Source organism: Jaculus jaculus, chromosome 10 (assembly GCF_020740685.1).
Source record: "Jaculus jaculus isolate mJacJac1 chromosome 10, mJacJac1.mat.Y.cur, whole genome shotgun sequence".
Classification (NCBI taxonomy): domain Eukaryota; kingdom Metazoa; phylum Chordata; class Mammalia; order Rodentia; family Dipodidae; genus Jaculus; species Jaculus jaculus.
In genome coordinates this window covers 101014766-101030441 of record NC_059111.1, presented here as the reverse complement: position 1 = coordinate 101030441, position 15676 = coordinate 101014766, and the positions used below count along the sequence as shown (strand labels likewise).

At 46.6% G+C, this 15676-nt stretch overlaps 1 protein-coding gene across 1 annotated transcript in view; it reads right to left on the bottom strand.

Moving 5' to 3' along the window:
- Tbxas1 (thromboxane A synthase 1) overlaps positions 1 to 15676 on the bottom strand; it is a 240363-nt gene that overhangs the window by 61103 nt on the left and 163584 nt on the right. The window contains exons 7-9 of the mRNA XM_045160556.1: positions 12777 to 12925; positions 10805 to 10935; positions 3840 to 4154 (exon numbers count right to left, since the gene is read on the bottom strand). Of these exons, the coding sequence (XP_045016491.1) occupies positions 3840 to 4154; positions 10805 to 10935; positions 12777 to 12925 (595 nt within the window). The remainder of the gene's footprint in view (positions 1 to 3839; positions 4155 to 10804; positions 10936 to 12776; positions 12926 to 15676) is intronic.

Sequence of the window (15676 nt, the reverse complement as noted above, 5' to 3'; positions counted from 1 at the left end):
AGCCCAGACTTACAGATGCAAAGCCTCTAAGCACAAGGCCTTGGAATCTGCATTTTCAGCCATATTTCAGATAGTTTTGTGTACATTAAAGTTTGTGTGCATTTCTTTGCTACAGTCAGCTCCTCTGCCTGTGGTATCTCCTCAGTGCCTTGAGACACTGCACAGCTCTATGGGAAGTGCCCCATTTGGAGAGGAAGGTCTGGTCCCGGGCTGGAAAGCTGAGGAGGTGAAGGTTTGGTGAGGTAGCCTCGCCCTCTTTGAGGTCAGGGCCAAGTTCGGGTCATGGCAGAGGTAAGGGCATGCAACTGGGGTTTGTGCAGACGTCCTACCCATGTTCTGGTAGGTTAACTCCAAGACCAGGTTCTGGTCACGGCTGGTAGGCCTAGCAGGTTCGCCGGACTTTGTAGCTATATAAAAGATACCATATTCTATAATTGATTATTTGTGCTCTCTACTGCCCTGGAGGGTTTCATTTGGAAGGGAATACAGCTTCACAGACATAATTCGTTGCTTCTCAATTGGCCATTAAGTTCCCTCAAGGTGAAGGCCATGACTTCTGCCTCTTGAAGCTTTTGCAGTTTCCTAAGCCTCTGCCAAGCCTCCCACATTGCAGGATGCTCTCTGGATTCTTCCCGGTCCTCTGTCTGACCTGCCTTAGGGCCTGGGGCCGGTGGCTGCTCTTCCCTCAGCTTCCCTTCCTGGTTCTCAGCCGCACGACTGTACCCTTCGATCCCTGGGGGGCGGCTGTGTGATTGGCACTGGCCCTTGGCGTATCCAATTCCCTGACCAAAATAATTGATTCCCGAGTGGGCAGTAACCTCACCATCCCGACCAGGCTGACCTTTACGACAGGAATTTTCTGCCATAGATCCCCTTTGGTGGTGAGGATCAAGGCAGCATGTGGTCCCGGGCACTCCAGACAGGCTTCCTAAGGCTTCCAGAGGACAGCCAGGCAGAGAATGGGGAGCCAACGGCAGGAAGCACAGCCAAGAATGGGGTCAGAGAAATCCAGACCAGAGGGCATCTGGGAGACTTAGCTAAAGATTTGCCTGAGGCCTCTTCCATCTGGAGCCCTGCGATTGTCTGTACTCATATGTACAAGTGTATGAGTTTGTTTATTTCACGTTTTTTATTCTTGCAAGTATGTGTGTACATGCTGCCAGGGGGTGCTTGCATATGGAGGTCAGAGGTCAAAGGTCAATGTTGGGTGTCTTTCCTCAGTCATTCTCCACCTTAGTTTTTGAGACAGGGTCTCTCACTGAATCTAGGGCTCACTGATTCTGCCAGACTAGCTATCCAGCAAGCACCAGGGAGCCTTCTGTCTCTGCTTCCCCAGAGCTGAGGTTACAGTTAGGCACCATCATGCCCAGCTTTTACATGGCTGTCTTACATACCTTCATGAGCCAGTCTCTTGTGTGTGTTTGCCTATTTTGCTTCAGCTAAAATCAGTTTGACTAAGGATTTTATTACCCAGAGATCCAAACAGACACAGCTTCTAGCTCCCCTTGCATCTCCCACAATAATATAGCCCATCGTCTCTGATCCTGTCTTCTCTTCCACGTGAACCAAATATTAAGTAGCCACCTATAGAGCAGGCTGAGTTAGGTGGTGGAGCTATGTGGATTCATGCTTGTGGGAACTCCATGCCCGAAGAATATTGATTAATGGATCAATGTCAGTCTGGAGGAAGCCCTGTCCTGTTCAACATTTTAATCAATGACTTGGATGAAATGGAAGACATGCTTAGCAAGTCTCAGATGACACAAAGCTGGAGGAACCACTAATATGACAGATGGCAGAATCAAGATTTAAACTTATTTTGACTGACTAGAGCAGTAATAAGGATAAATATAAACTCTTGCATCCAAGCTGAAAAGATCAATTATATAAGGAACAGACCCAGGAGACATGGCTTGGCAGTTGTCATTAACAATATAGAATTTGAAGTTGACCATAAGCTCACGTTGAGCCAAACTCTGGGGCAAATCATAGCAGTTACACAGTTTTTAGATATTTTCAAACTGATTGGTATAGAAGGACTAATTTTTGCTTTCCCAGTAGGACAACGAAGTAGAATTTTCTGGAAAGTGGTTTTTAGCTCATTGTATAATTTTTTTTCGAATGATTCTAATAACAGAATAAGTCACATTCCAACATTATGAGTGTAAAAGAAAGGATTCCATTATTGATATTTTTCTTTTCAAAGCATAATTTTTTGAGAGAGAGAGCACATGCATGCATACTTGTTCATGTGTGAGTGTGTGTGTGTGTGTGCAGATGCATGCATCTTTGCTCATGTGTGTCAGTGTGGGTACATGCACTGTGAGCTCAGAGAGGTCAGAGGACAACTTTCGGGGTGTCTGTACCTCCCCCCTCGTTTTGAGGCAGGGTCTGTTGCTTACTGCTTCATTCACCAAGTTAGCTGATTCACAAGCTTCAAGAAAATTCTGCTTCTACCACCCACCTGGCTGTAGGCTGACATTGCAGAAGTCCACAATGGTTTCCAGCTCTTTATGTGGGTTCTGGAGGTCCGAACTCAAGCACTCATGTTTGTAGGGCACACTTTATCTTTTTTGGGGGGGTTGAGGTAGGTCTCACTCTAGCCCAGGCTGAACTAGAATTCACTATGTAGTTTCAGGGTGGCCTCAAACTCACGATGATCCTCCTACCTCTGTCTCCTGAGTACTGGGATTAAAGGCGTGTGCCACTGTGCCTGGCTCTAGACATTTTATCTATTAAGCCATTTCCCCAGCTCAAAAGCACACATTTTTTAAAAAAGATTCTTCTTCACAATTTATAGGTCAAACAACACATAAACACCCAGAAAAAAAAAAATCAAGAGGTGCAAAAGCTGCCTGGTGTAGTAACCACGCATGTGTGAGGTGAGTCTACAGAGAGGGGCTTCATTTCAAAATGACCAGAATCCTGCTGCACTCAGGGCTCACCAGTCACATCCCACCTTGCAGTACTGTGGGCTTCCTCTTGATTTCCTTTCTGTTCACCTCAGCCCCTCCTGTATCCAGTTCCACCTTCTGGATTTGGGCATAGCTCCCTTCTCTGCTCATGGCCTCCCCACTTTCTGGCTTTCTCAAAGGGGATGCCCACAGTTCAAAGCATGGGCCACTCAAACTCCTTCCTAATTGCTGCCCTCTGATCTTGCCTCCTTCCCCGGGCCTCTGCAGATCCTGGAGCCAGGTTCATGGGCTGCCCCAGTAAAGATAACATATCGCTTGTCTTCTTATCTCTTCATTGTTCTGAACACCTCATTTTACTTGCTAGTCCAAAGGTGGAGATGTTTCTGGGTTAAAGCCTTATTTTATCTTATGAACTTTAAAAAATTATCATCATTATTATCATTTTTGGTTTTGTGAGGCAGGGTCTCACTCCAGCCCAGGCTGACCTGGAATTCACTAAGTAGTCTCAGGGTGGCCTCGAACTCTCAGTGATCCTCCTACCTCTGCCTCCTGAGTGCTGGGATTAAAGGTGTGCACCACCATACCTGGCAATTATTTTTGTTTATTTATTTATTTGAGAGCGACAGACACAGAGAGAAGAGGCAGAAAGAGAGAGAGAGAGAGAATGGGCATGCCAGGACCTCCAGCCACTGCAAATGAAACTCCAGATGCATCCCCTTGTGCATCTGGCTAACGTGGGTCCTGGGGAATCGAGCCTTGAACCAGGGTCCTTAGGCTTCACAGGCAAAAGCTTAACTGCTAAGCCATCTCTCCAGCCCTAGCTTATGAACTTTTAATGCAGTCTGGCAAGTTATTACATAGAGGCTTCGCAGAATCGTCCACTGTGTGGATGTCACAATGACACGTGGACCCCGGCGTACTTACATGCTTCTCCGTGAAGAGGTCCACCTCTCTCAGCAGCCTCTCCTGGCAGTCAGGGTGGGTGGCCAGCAGGTAGGTGATGAAGGAGAGTGTGTTGGCGATGATCTGGTGGCCAGCAATGAGGAAGAGGAAGGCCTGGCCCACTATCTCATCCCCACTCAAAGGCTGGGACAAGGCTGCGGGCTGGCTTCGACGGGGAGGACCCGCGCTGTACTTGGCAGGGGACAGGACTTCTTTGACCATGTCGAAGTCCTCCACGCCCACGGAGCTTGCAGAATGCTGGGCATCTAATACCATCTGGAGGAAGTCTCTCTGCCTCTGAGGACGAGAGGGCAGGAGTCAATGAGACAGGCAGAGGGTGGTGACTTCTAACTCACTCAGTAAGGAACGAGATCATTGTTGGGCCATATGAGATGGTGAGAACCTGACAGCCCCCTGAGTGGCCCACCTGAATGCCTCCAGCGAGGGGAGGACTGTGACATGGCCAGAACAAAACATGGGGTAATTCTCTTCTTGGTCTTTGAGCATACTTTATGAGGTGCATGGGGGTAATTTGATACATGTATGTATTACATGATGGCCAGGTCAGGGTGGATGGCATTTCCATCTCCAGCCTATCACTAGGTTACGAACCTTCAAAGTCCTCTTTTTTTTTCTACTTTTATTATTTATTTGTGTGTGTGTGTGTGTATACATGTGTGTATGTATATGATATCGTACACAAGAATGTGGGTGCCATGGCACGTATGTGGAGGTCAGATAGCTTTGGGATGTTTCTTCTCTCTTTTCCACCTTCTATACAAAAAGAGTCTTGGGCTGGACTGATTGTTCACTGGTTAAGACACTTGTCTCTACAGCCCAAGGACCCAGGTTCAATTCTCCAGTACCCACATAAAACCCAGGTACACAAGGTGGTACAAGTATCTGGGGTTTGTTTGTAGTGGTTAGAGGCCCTGGCATGCCCATTTCTCTCTCTCTCTTTCGCTTTCTCTCAAATAAATAAGAATTTAAAGAGAGAGAAAGAGGGCTGGGGTGATGGCTTAGCAGTTCAGGTACTTGACAGCAAAGCCAAAGGACCCAGGTTTGATTCCCCAGGACCCACATAAGCCAGATGCACAAGAGGTTGCATATGTCTGGAGATCATTTGCAGTGGCTAGAGGCCCTGGCATGCCTATTCTCTCTCCCTTTCCCTCTGTCTCTCTCTCTCTCATAAATTAAAAAAAAAACAAAAAACACAGAGAGAAAGAGCCTCTCTTGCTGCTGCTGCTGCTAGCAAGCTTCCAAATCCTCCTGGCTCCACTGCTCATTGCCATAGGTGCATTGAGATTACAGGCTGGTTCGTGAGCCACTCTGCCTCCAGCTTTACATTGGCTCTGGGAGAATCAAACTTGGTCCGGCGGGCTTGCCAAGCAATCTCTTCAACCACTGAAATAGCTCACCAACCTCTTTTGTAGCTACTTACAAAGCGGGTAGTAAGCTACTGGAAACTATAGTCATCCTGCTGGGCTATAGAACATCAGGACATGTAGATCTTTAGAACTTGTTATCCCACCTTGCCCTAACTCTCTATTTCCCCAGCCTCCAGCGAACACCATTCTCCTCTCTACTTTTTAAAAAACTTTTAAAAATAAACATATTTTAAAATTTTTTTATTTGAGACAGAGAAAGAGAGAGAGAGAGAGAGAGCCAGAGCCTTTAACCACTGCACACGAACTCCAGAAGCATGTGCCACCTTGTGCATCTGGCTTATGTGAAACCTGAAGAATCGAACCCCAGTCCTTAGGCTTCGTAGGCAAGCACCTTAAATGCTAAGCCATCTCTTCATCCCTAAAACCTTTTTTTTGAGGTAGGGTCTCACTCTATCCCAGGCTGACTCGGATCTCACTCTGTAGACCCAGGCTGGCCTTGAACTCACCATGATCCTTCTACTTCTGCCTCCTGAGTGCTAGGATTAAAGTCATGCACCACCATGCCCAGTCTTTTAAAAAGTTTTTTTTGTTGTTGTTGTTGACAACCTGCATACTTATAGGCAGTATACTATGATCAAAATCCCCTCCACTGGGCTGGAGAGATGGCATAGTGGTTAAGTGCTTGCCTGTGAAGCCTAAGGACCCCAGTTCGAGGCTGGATTCCCCAGGACCCACGTTAGCCAGATGCACAACAGGGCACACATGTCTGGAGTTCGTTTGCAGTGGCTGGAGGCCCTGGCATGCCCATTCTCTCTCTCTCTCTCTCTCTCTCTCTATCTGCCTCTTTCTCTCTCTGTCACTCTCAAATAAATAAATAAATAAAAATCTTAAAAAAAAAAAATCCCCTTCACTGCCTTCCCTTTTCCCCTCCTCAGTACCTCCTCCACTGAATCCCTTCTTTCTCTGTGTCTGGAAGGCAGCATTGCAAAGCACTCCTCCTGGCTCTTAAACTCTTTCTCTCTCTACTTCTCAGATGAGATTTTTAGCTTCCAATATGAGAGCAAACACTGTTTGTCTTTCTGTGACTAGCTTATTGCATGTAGCATAATGTCCCCCAGTTTCCATGCATGCAGTTGAAAATGAAAGGTGCCATGCTTTAAAATTTTTTTTATTTGTGCATGTATGTGTGTGAGTATGCATACCACTGCAAGCAAACACCAGACACATATGCCACCTTGCATCCAACTTTATGTGTGAGCTTGAAACTTACGTGTAGGAAATTAAACCCAGGCCGACAGACTTTGTGAGCAAGTATCTTTATCTGCTGAGCCATCATTCCAGCCCCCATTCTTTTTTCTTTTTGATGTGTGTGCATGGGCATGTGCCTGTGTGTGCACGCTTCATTCTTTTTTATCGCTAAATAATATCCCGCCGTGGATGTGTACTGCAATTCCTTTATCTATTTAGAATGAGGCTGTTCTGTCTGGGATAATCCAGGAAAGTGTGGGGTCACCTTGCTAAGGAGAATAAAAGAATTTCAGCACTGTAGATATGGTTCTGTAAGAACAGTAAGTGTACAATTGAGGTAACCCTGTATATCGTCTATGCATAGAAAATACTGTGCTGCTCTGCACTCAGAGGCTTCCAGAGAGCTGGGGATGTGGGAAAACCAGAAGGTATTTAGTTCTTACTTCCTCCAGCTTGTATTCTTGGTTGGTTTTCCAACAAGAATATGCCGTCTATCTATCTATCTATCTATCTATCTATCTATCTATCTATCTATCTATCTATCTATCGATCGACCTATCTGTTTTAAAAAATATTTATTTGCAAGTAGAGAGAGTAAGACAGCAAGCAAATGGGCACAACAGGGCCTTCAGCCACTGCAAACAAACTCCAGATGCATGTGCCACCTTGTGCATCTGGCTTTATATGGGTACTGGGGATAGACCTTGGGTCGTTAGTCTTTGCAGGCAAGTGCCTTAACCACTAAGCCATCTCTCCAGTCTCACCTTATAGATTTAAGTCAGACTGTACATCCCTTGGTTCACTCACACACAGTTTAGGACTTATATAGGCAGCTGTCAGCTTTCTTGCCCAGTGGAAAGTTCAAAGGAGGGGTTGAGGAGTGCAGGAGGAAGCTGGCTTGACTGAAGCTTGTCTTCAGAGCCCCCAGACTGAGCAACCTGTTTCCTATGGAGTCTCTTTTTCTCCTCAGTAATTTGCAACCCCCCTTTGAATGGTTAAAGCCTTTATACCATTTCTTCGCTACCTTCCTTATCAGTAATTTGCATATTCATAATATTTTCACTATCACTAATTCTGACCATAGGAGTGTTCATGTGTTGCCTCAGCCTTCACAAAGCACATTCCTGGCACATCACTTCTTTGAAACGCCCTTTAATGTGATGAGTGACAACCAAGATGTTGCTCTTTTCTCAAATTTATGGGATTAAGACGGCAAAAGGCGAGTATCAGAACCTCCAAAAGAAAATATTATATAATTTCAAAGTACTTTCCTGCTTGCAGCATTTTCTCAACTCACTGGCTTCTGAATGTCTGTTGCATGAATAACTATGCTACGCACATTTAACCTTGTTGTTGTTTTTTGAGGTAGGGTCTCACTCTAGCCCAGGCTGCCCTGGAATTCACTCTGTAGTCTCAGGGTGGCCTCGAACTCATGGCAATCCTCCTACCTCTGCCTCCCAAGTGCTGGGATTAAAGACGTGCGCCACCACGCTCGGCTGCACCTTTAACTTCTGTTGCCATTTCATGTGTGGCTGCTTTTTCCACTCCATGAGATTAAAACCACCCCTCCCCTCTCCTCCACCGGTGGCAGGCACTGTGCTGAGCACATATGATGCATGCAATAGATACGAATCAAAATGTAAAATGACAGACACCCTTGGAGATGGTTGTCTTTGGCTACAACTTTGTGCTCTTTGTTAGAAACCTCTGGAAGCGCTCACTGCTAAGACTATGGTTATTAGACACCTCGAGGCTGAGGAGACAAGCTCTCCACTTCCCACCAGCCTGCTTAGGCTGTTCTAGCTGAGAAATAACAAGGAATTAGTCAGCGAGTGTGTGGACCTTCTCATGCCATTCCAGCTCCTCTCTTCTGATGTCCAAAGGCTTCCCACCTGCTGTTTGGTCAGCATCCAGATGTTGGCTGTGGCCCTGGGCGGGGGGGGGGGGGGGGGGGAGGGCGCAGATAGATGCACTTAGCAGCCTTGGGCAGCAACCTTATCTTACTCAGCCTCACACCCTTAGCAGGGGGCAGAGCTGGGATGGCGCAGGCGCAAGTAGAAATTCACATTTCGGGAAGCAGCACGCTCCTGGGCCTCACTATGGGTCCATTTGAAATAGCTTCCTGGGACATGATGGCCCCTGAAGCTCGGTCATGGCTTTGCTGGAGTGGACAAGGGGCAGTGACAAGACAGAACACACAGCCTCATGCACGCCGAGTGTGTTTCCAGGAGCAGAATGGCGGCTGAAATCCCCTCCTCTTCTCTGAGCCTTGATGGGCTGCAAAAGGGCTGGTGGGGCTGGAGAGGTGGCTTAGAGGTTAAGGTGATTGCTTGCAAAACCAAAGGACCCAGGTTCAATTCCCCAGGACCCACATAAGCCAGATGCGCAAGGTGGCATGTGCGTCTGGAGTTCATTTGCAGTGGCTGAAGGCCTTGGTGTGCCCATTTGCTCTCTTTCTCTCCAATAAAGAAAACGTTAAAAAGGTGGCGGGGCTGGTGAAGTCTCATAGGAATCCGTCTTAACCTCCAGCTAATGAGGCTGAGTGAAAGGGCCGCTCTCTCGAGGGCTCATGCGCTGGGCAGAAACATTAGCGTGGATGGCGTTCTCTCACTCCCAGGGCATTGTGGAGGCTCTGTGAACAATGCCCATTTAGGACCTATAGGGTGCTGGTTTACGGTTATATCCAAGAAAACTAATGTGCCCTGATAGATGTAGGTGTCTAATCCACCCATCGGCTAGAGCTTAGAAAAATATTTACCTTTTAACATCTGTGCAGCATTTTCACTGTGAAAACACACATCTGTTTGATGGAATGTATACAGAATTCAGATGGTTTTTAAAGTGAGTTTTCTTAGTAACCATATAGCTCTGTCTTGACACAGGCAGCCCCGGATTTGTGGTTGGGAGTTGCTTTCCCCGCCCCCCTCAGATCAACTCATTGTTTGAAACAAATAGCTGGAGAGTTTATAAAAGGAAAAGCTCTAAGCAATCCCAGTAATTGGATCTTTAATAACCTCTCACCTCTTAGTAAGTCACTCAGTGGAACAGATTTTAAATTTTCAGCCAGTGGGTTTCAGGTTAGGCATGGTGTGTGGGGGTGGGGACGGGCATAGCTCTCCCAGGATGCAACCCTTCACAGAAACGGTGAGGTTCAAAGCTGGTTCTTTATTTCTTGCCCCCAGCACCCCCCCCCCGCCCCTCATAAGAATGCACCTGAATGAGAGTGTTCTGTCCTTTATGGCTTTACAGTTAGTTGGCTAATTTTGACCCCTGCTTCTAAGGACATTCCAGTGGAGTTGATGGTGGTGTGAACCAAGGAGCTGAGAACTTGAGTACATCTTACCACATCTAGATCCAGTTACCTGTGCGACAGTCCCCAGGGTGTGAGACAGAGTAGGACAAGGTTGCTGCCCAAGGCTGCTAAGTGCATCAAGCTACTAATTGACTCTGATTTCATTCTAGGCCAATGCCTTAAACCATCAGACCTCACGAATTCCTCTGAGCCACACAATCTTTGGAAAACCCTTTTAAAGCTCCATCTTGCACAAGTCGGTTAAGGGAAAGCCCTTTTCAGCTCTGTTTTTCCTCTTAGTAACTTTCTTGAATGCAATGAGGCCCTTAACAAATGGCATTGACATGCACATGAGCGCCTCTCACGCAGAAATGATCTTTCTTCACACCGAAAATCCCTCTTTCTTCTCATAGTTAAGTTCAATCAATAAATATTTACTTATTCCTACTATGTGCCAAACGGAGTGTAAATCCATGAAGAGGAAAGAAAATGCTAGGTGTCAGATGAAGCCAGCTAAAGAGAACAGCGGGTCTCAACCACAAATTTTCAAACACCAGCTTCCATCTTGAAGAGGAAATGGAGTTGATTGACGGTTACCTGAACTCCTCTCTAATATTTATGCTATTCATTCTGTCTTGCTGTTTTTCAGTAGATGAATATGCTCATGAAAATTGCACAGGGCACATTTACTCAGAACAGTCTTTGGGGCTGTGAGAACCTGTGTTTGGGAGGACGTCTGAGCCAGAGGCAGGTCAGGGGGCAGCTTTTATTCTACAGCCATTGTCAGGGGATGGGCACATTGGTGGGGACTTTGCTCCATTGCTCTTCCCATCCTCCCTCTTGACTGTCCTCCACCTTTCTCTTGCTGTCTGCTGGTTCTGGAAAGCTCAGAGTGGGCTACTGAGAAAGGAGAGGCTGGCATAACATGCAAGGTCTGGGAGTGAAGAGAAAGGAAAGAGAGAGTGATGCCAAATTAGGGTTCATTTTGTTTCAAGGCTGTGTCCTATTAAAACAGTTACCTCTTCTGCTGCTTGCTGGTCCCGTAAGGCAATCACATTCCTAATGAGTTTGTTAAAAAAGCCATTCAGTTCATCTCGGTTCTTATTGGGCAAAATCCGGGCCAGTGGGACCATTATGGATGGAAACGATACTTGAAAGAGAAAAACAAAAGTGGCATTGAAAAGGGGGTGACACTGAACCAGGGCTATTAGACGCTTGTTACTAGGAAGCAAGTGCCAGCCTTAAATTAGAGTCACTTGGGAGGCCTGTCCTCCTCTGAGCAGGACTATGTCTGACTCAACCTCTGCTGTCCACCCTGTTCCCTGCATATGGTAAGGAACTCATCAAGTGTGTATGCAATACAGTGAGTCCTCACGTGCACCTGGCCCCACAAACTCAATCTCATGCTTAGAAATGAATACCACAGATCCTAACTATGAGAAGTAAGGTCTGTAGCTCATCAGGACAGAACAGAAGACAGATAGAGTGTTTCAATAGAAGCTCATCTTTCTGAAATTTCTGGTCATCTGCAGTTTCTTTCTCTGGGGCAATTGTCCCCATAGCAGCTGCATGGGTTGCCCCTAAGATCTGCTAGTACTGACAAGGACTTGCCCATCCACCGTGGGCTCCATCCCAACTGTGCTGTGTGCTACATGGATCCTTGTGTTGGGTTTTCAGGGTTGGGCTCCCAGGATCAGAGCCATTTCATCGCCTCTGGAGAGAGGTAGTGGGCTCAGGGGCTGAGGAAGTAGCTTTACTCAGCTTCTCAGCCTCCACTATGGGCCTCCCACGTGCACATTGGACCCTGTGCTGACCTGGGAAGAAGGGAACAGCTTGTCTTGACATGCATGGGTCTCAGTCTGTTTAAAGGCACAGAGCCCAGGGCAGCAAGGATGTGACTATGGAGCCACCAGCCTCATAGTTGGGTCCTGTGTTTGAGGGACACAGGAGGGGTAGACTTGACCCCTGGGGACAAAGGAAGAGGCTGGTGGATCATCACTTGTTAACCCTTACAAGTTCAGTGTGCTGTTAATGGAGGTGACAGGGCCACCCACTGAAATTGGCTTGGAATGAAAATCTGGGTGTAATGCCCTCTACTTGCATATTGGCAGTCCTAGCTCTCAGGGAGATGAGGCAGGGCTGTTGCCAGTTGGAGGCCAGACAAGACTACACGACAAGGTTATGTCTCAAAAACAAACAGACAGAAACCAAAAATAAGCATGTGGAAGAGAAGGAGGAGAAGAACAGAAGGATGAAACAGACCAAGGAGTGAATGGAACCTGCTAGCCCAGTAGAAGAAGCTGGAAACCATGGAACTCATCAATATAATCACTGGTAAACTCAATGGACTGGTCTTGTTAGCATTAGCTTCCTTCCCAGTCACCCATGTGGTGATTTCTAGCCTAGGAGTGTTGGCTTCCAGCGGAGAGGTCCTCAGAAGACCATTGTATTGGAGGAAGGAGGGCAATGGAAAGCTCTGGATTCCAGACTTGGTTCTGCCTTTCTCAGCTTCAGGGTTTTTTTTTGTTGTTGTTTTGTTTGGTTTGGTTTGGTTGGTTTTTCGAGGTAGGGGCTCACTCTAGCCCAGGCTGACCTGGAATTCACTCTAGTTTCAGGGTGGTCTCGAACTCACGGGGATCCTCCCACCTCTGCCTCCCGAGTGCTGGGATTAAAGGCGTGCGCCACCACGCCTGGTTTAAGCTTCAGTTTCCTGATCGTGAAAATGGGAACAATGGGATTTTTTTTCATAGGCTGGATGCTAGGACTAATGAAAGCCACGCCCACAAAGCGCTCACATGAGTCACTGCTACCTGTTGGTGATAAGTGGCCCCAGACTGTAGATAGGAGAATCTTGGTGGCTTCAGGAGACAGTCTGTGCAGGGAGACTCTCAACCTCCCACACCCTCTGGTCCTTCCTTAGTAGCAGAGGCTGAGCTTGAAAGCTGTGCCAGGCGACTTATGCTCACCTCCCTGGTCAGGGGCCATACTCACAGATTAAAACCAGGAGGGGTCTGGGAAGGCAAAGTGTGAAGAAACGTCGGCAGTGCTCCACAAAGGGGTCTTCAGGTGCATTCTGGGAGTCCACCTTGGTGCCAAAGGCCACACTGGCCACCACATCTGTGGTGTAACAGCAATAGCACCTGTGAAGACGGAAACGTTTGACTTGGGAAGGATGCCAGCATTGATCTTCTCACAGCGCACGGCTCCTGACCAAACATGGCTCCTTGGTCTACATGAGTGGCTTCAGCCTGCAGAGTGGCTCGAGAGAGGCGCCTCCTGCAGATCTGAGCAGGGTGGTGGGAGAGAAGGTGCTGGAAACAGCAGCAGCAGTGCGGTATGGGAGGAGATGGAAGGCTGTAACCATGAGCTTATGGAAGTGAAGGTGGGGGGCAGGGACATCACTGACTCAACTTCAGAACAGAGTCGAAACCCAAGAAGTGCAACCTTGGGCCGGAAGGAAGATAGGAACTCTAGAGCCCATGGACTTTACCTACAAGCTGGACGTTGAAGCCCAGCCCAGGCTAGAATCCTATGACTAACATATCCATCAAATCGGCACTGATCGACACATGAGCCTGATTATCTAGTTTTATTAACCCCCTCCCACGGTCTTTATTTTTTTCCTCCTAATGGTTTAGCAGGTTTTCTTAAATTTTTTGTTTATTTATTTCAGAATGACAGACAGAGACAGAGAGAGAAAGAGGCATAGAGAGAGAGAATGGGTGCGCCAGGGCCCCCAGCCACTGCAAACAAACTCCAGACACGTGTGCCCCCTTGTGCATCTGGCTAACGTGGGTCCTGGGGAATCAAGCCTCAAACTGGGGTCCTCAGGCTTCACAGGCAAGCACTTAACCGCTAAGCCAACTCTCCAGCCCTGGTTTAGCAGTTTTTAAAACCGCAACAAGAACAAACCCAAGAGGTCTTTACACTCAAATAAATAGCAGACAAGCTTTGGGACAGGCTTTATGATCAGATGTATATATTACAGAAGACACACATTGCCTTTTCAAAGTAAACAAGAAGAAAAGTGTCTTGGAGTAGCTCCAGAAATTTTAGCCTCTTAGACTAAAGGAAGCTTGTCCCTGAAAAGGCCATTTTAAATAGAATTATTTACTAGTATTTGGTTGTTTTCTTATAGAGGTTGTCAGATGAAATTCATATGTATAATATAATGTGTGTGTGCGTGTACGCACACACGCTCACATACATGCCAGGACCTTTTGATGCTACAAACGCTAGACACTTGTGCAACTTTTTGCATATGGCTTTGCATGGTTGTTTTGGGGGTTGAGCCCCAGACTGACAGGCTTTGCAAGCGAGTGCCTTTAACTGCTGAGCCATCTTCCCAGCCCCTGAAGTTCTTTATAAGAAGGCTGCAAGGCTTCTTATTTCAATCTTTGGAAGGCAGCTATGCTCATCGCTATACCGTCAACTCCTCTGTTTTTTTGTTTTTTTATCTTTAGTGTAGGCATACATTTAGTTCTTCTACAGAAGTTCTAGTCACCAATTTATCATTAAAGAATAAATAACACGCCAGGTGTGGTGGCGCATGCCTTTAATCCTAGCACTCTGGAGGCAGAGGTAGGAGGATCACCATGAGTTCGAGGCCACCCTGAAACTACATAGTGAATTACAGGTCAGCTGGAGCTAGAGTGAGACCCTACCTTGGAAAAATAAAATAGCCGGGCATGGTGGTGCACGCCTTTAATCCCAGCACTCAGGAGGCAGAGGTAGGAGGATTGCCATGAGTTCAAGGCCACCCTAAGACTCCATAGTGAATTCCAGGTCAGACTGGGCTAGAGTGAGACCTTACCTCGAAAAAGCAAAAAAATAAAATAAAATAAATCACATTTTTTTAACTTCAAAATTTTTGTTACGTCTGTTTGTTTATTTACGGTTGTTTATGAGACAAGTTCTCATGTAGTCCAGACTGACCTCATTGGGTAGCTGAGGATGACCTCGAACTTTTGATCCTGTCTCCCACATACTGGGATTACAAGTGATTGCCATCATACCTGGTTTTATGCACTGCTGGGTGTCAAACCCAGGGCCTTGTGCATGCTAGGCAAATACTGTGCAGACGAGGCTACATTCCCAGCCTTGATTGCTTTTATTCAAAACATTTCTACAATTGGTTACAGATTTCCCCGCCATACTAAGAACTAATCAAGACTACTGAATGTGATTTCATCTGATCTTAATGGTTGAAGATTTCAGGGGGTTAAGAGTTATTTGCTTTGCTTTGATAGCTGACAAGGACACCTTCCCACCTTTTGCACGATCTGCGACAAGGAGAAAGAGAAAGCTCTATGGACAATAGGTGCTGACTCTGCCATGATTTGATTAGCCTTGAGACTCATGACTCAGCTAAAGCTGATCTGCCGTTCCTATCTACTGCTCATCTGCTGCAAGCTATGATCTGGCAGAAAACAACTAAAAGTTTTCCAAGAAAAAAAGCCAGAGTCACTAAAACTTCTACCACTGAGCTAAAAAAGTGTCTACGAGGAAGTGTTAAACTATTTATTTATTTATTGAGCAGTACCGGGAATTGAACCCAGGGCCTTACATATGCAAGGCAAGTGCTCTACTGCTGAGTTCCATCCCCAGTCCTTTCTTTTACTTTTTATTTTGAAACAAGCTCTCACTAAGTTTTCCAAACTGGCCTTGAACTCATTCTAAACCAGGTAGTCCTTAAACTTAGGATCTTCCTACATTAGCCTCTTGAGTAGCTCAGATTACAGGCTCAGCACCACCAGGCCTGGCTCACAATTTTTATTATTACTTTTTAAACCTATTTTTTAATTTTCTTTTAGAGGGAGGGGGAGACAGAGAGAGAGAATTGGTGCATCAGGGCCTCAGCCGCTGCAATCAAACTCCAGGTGCTTGCGCCA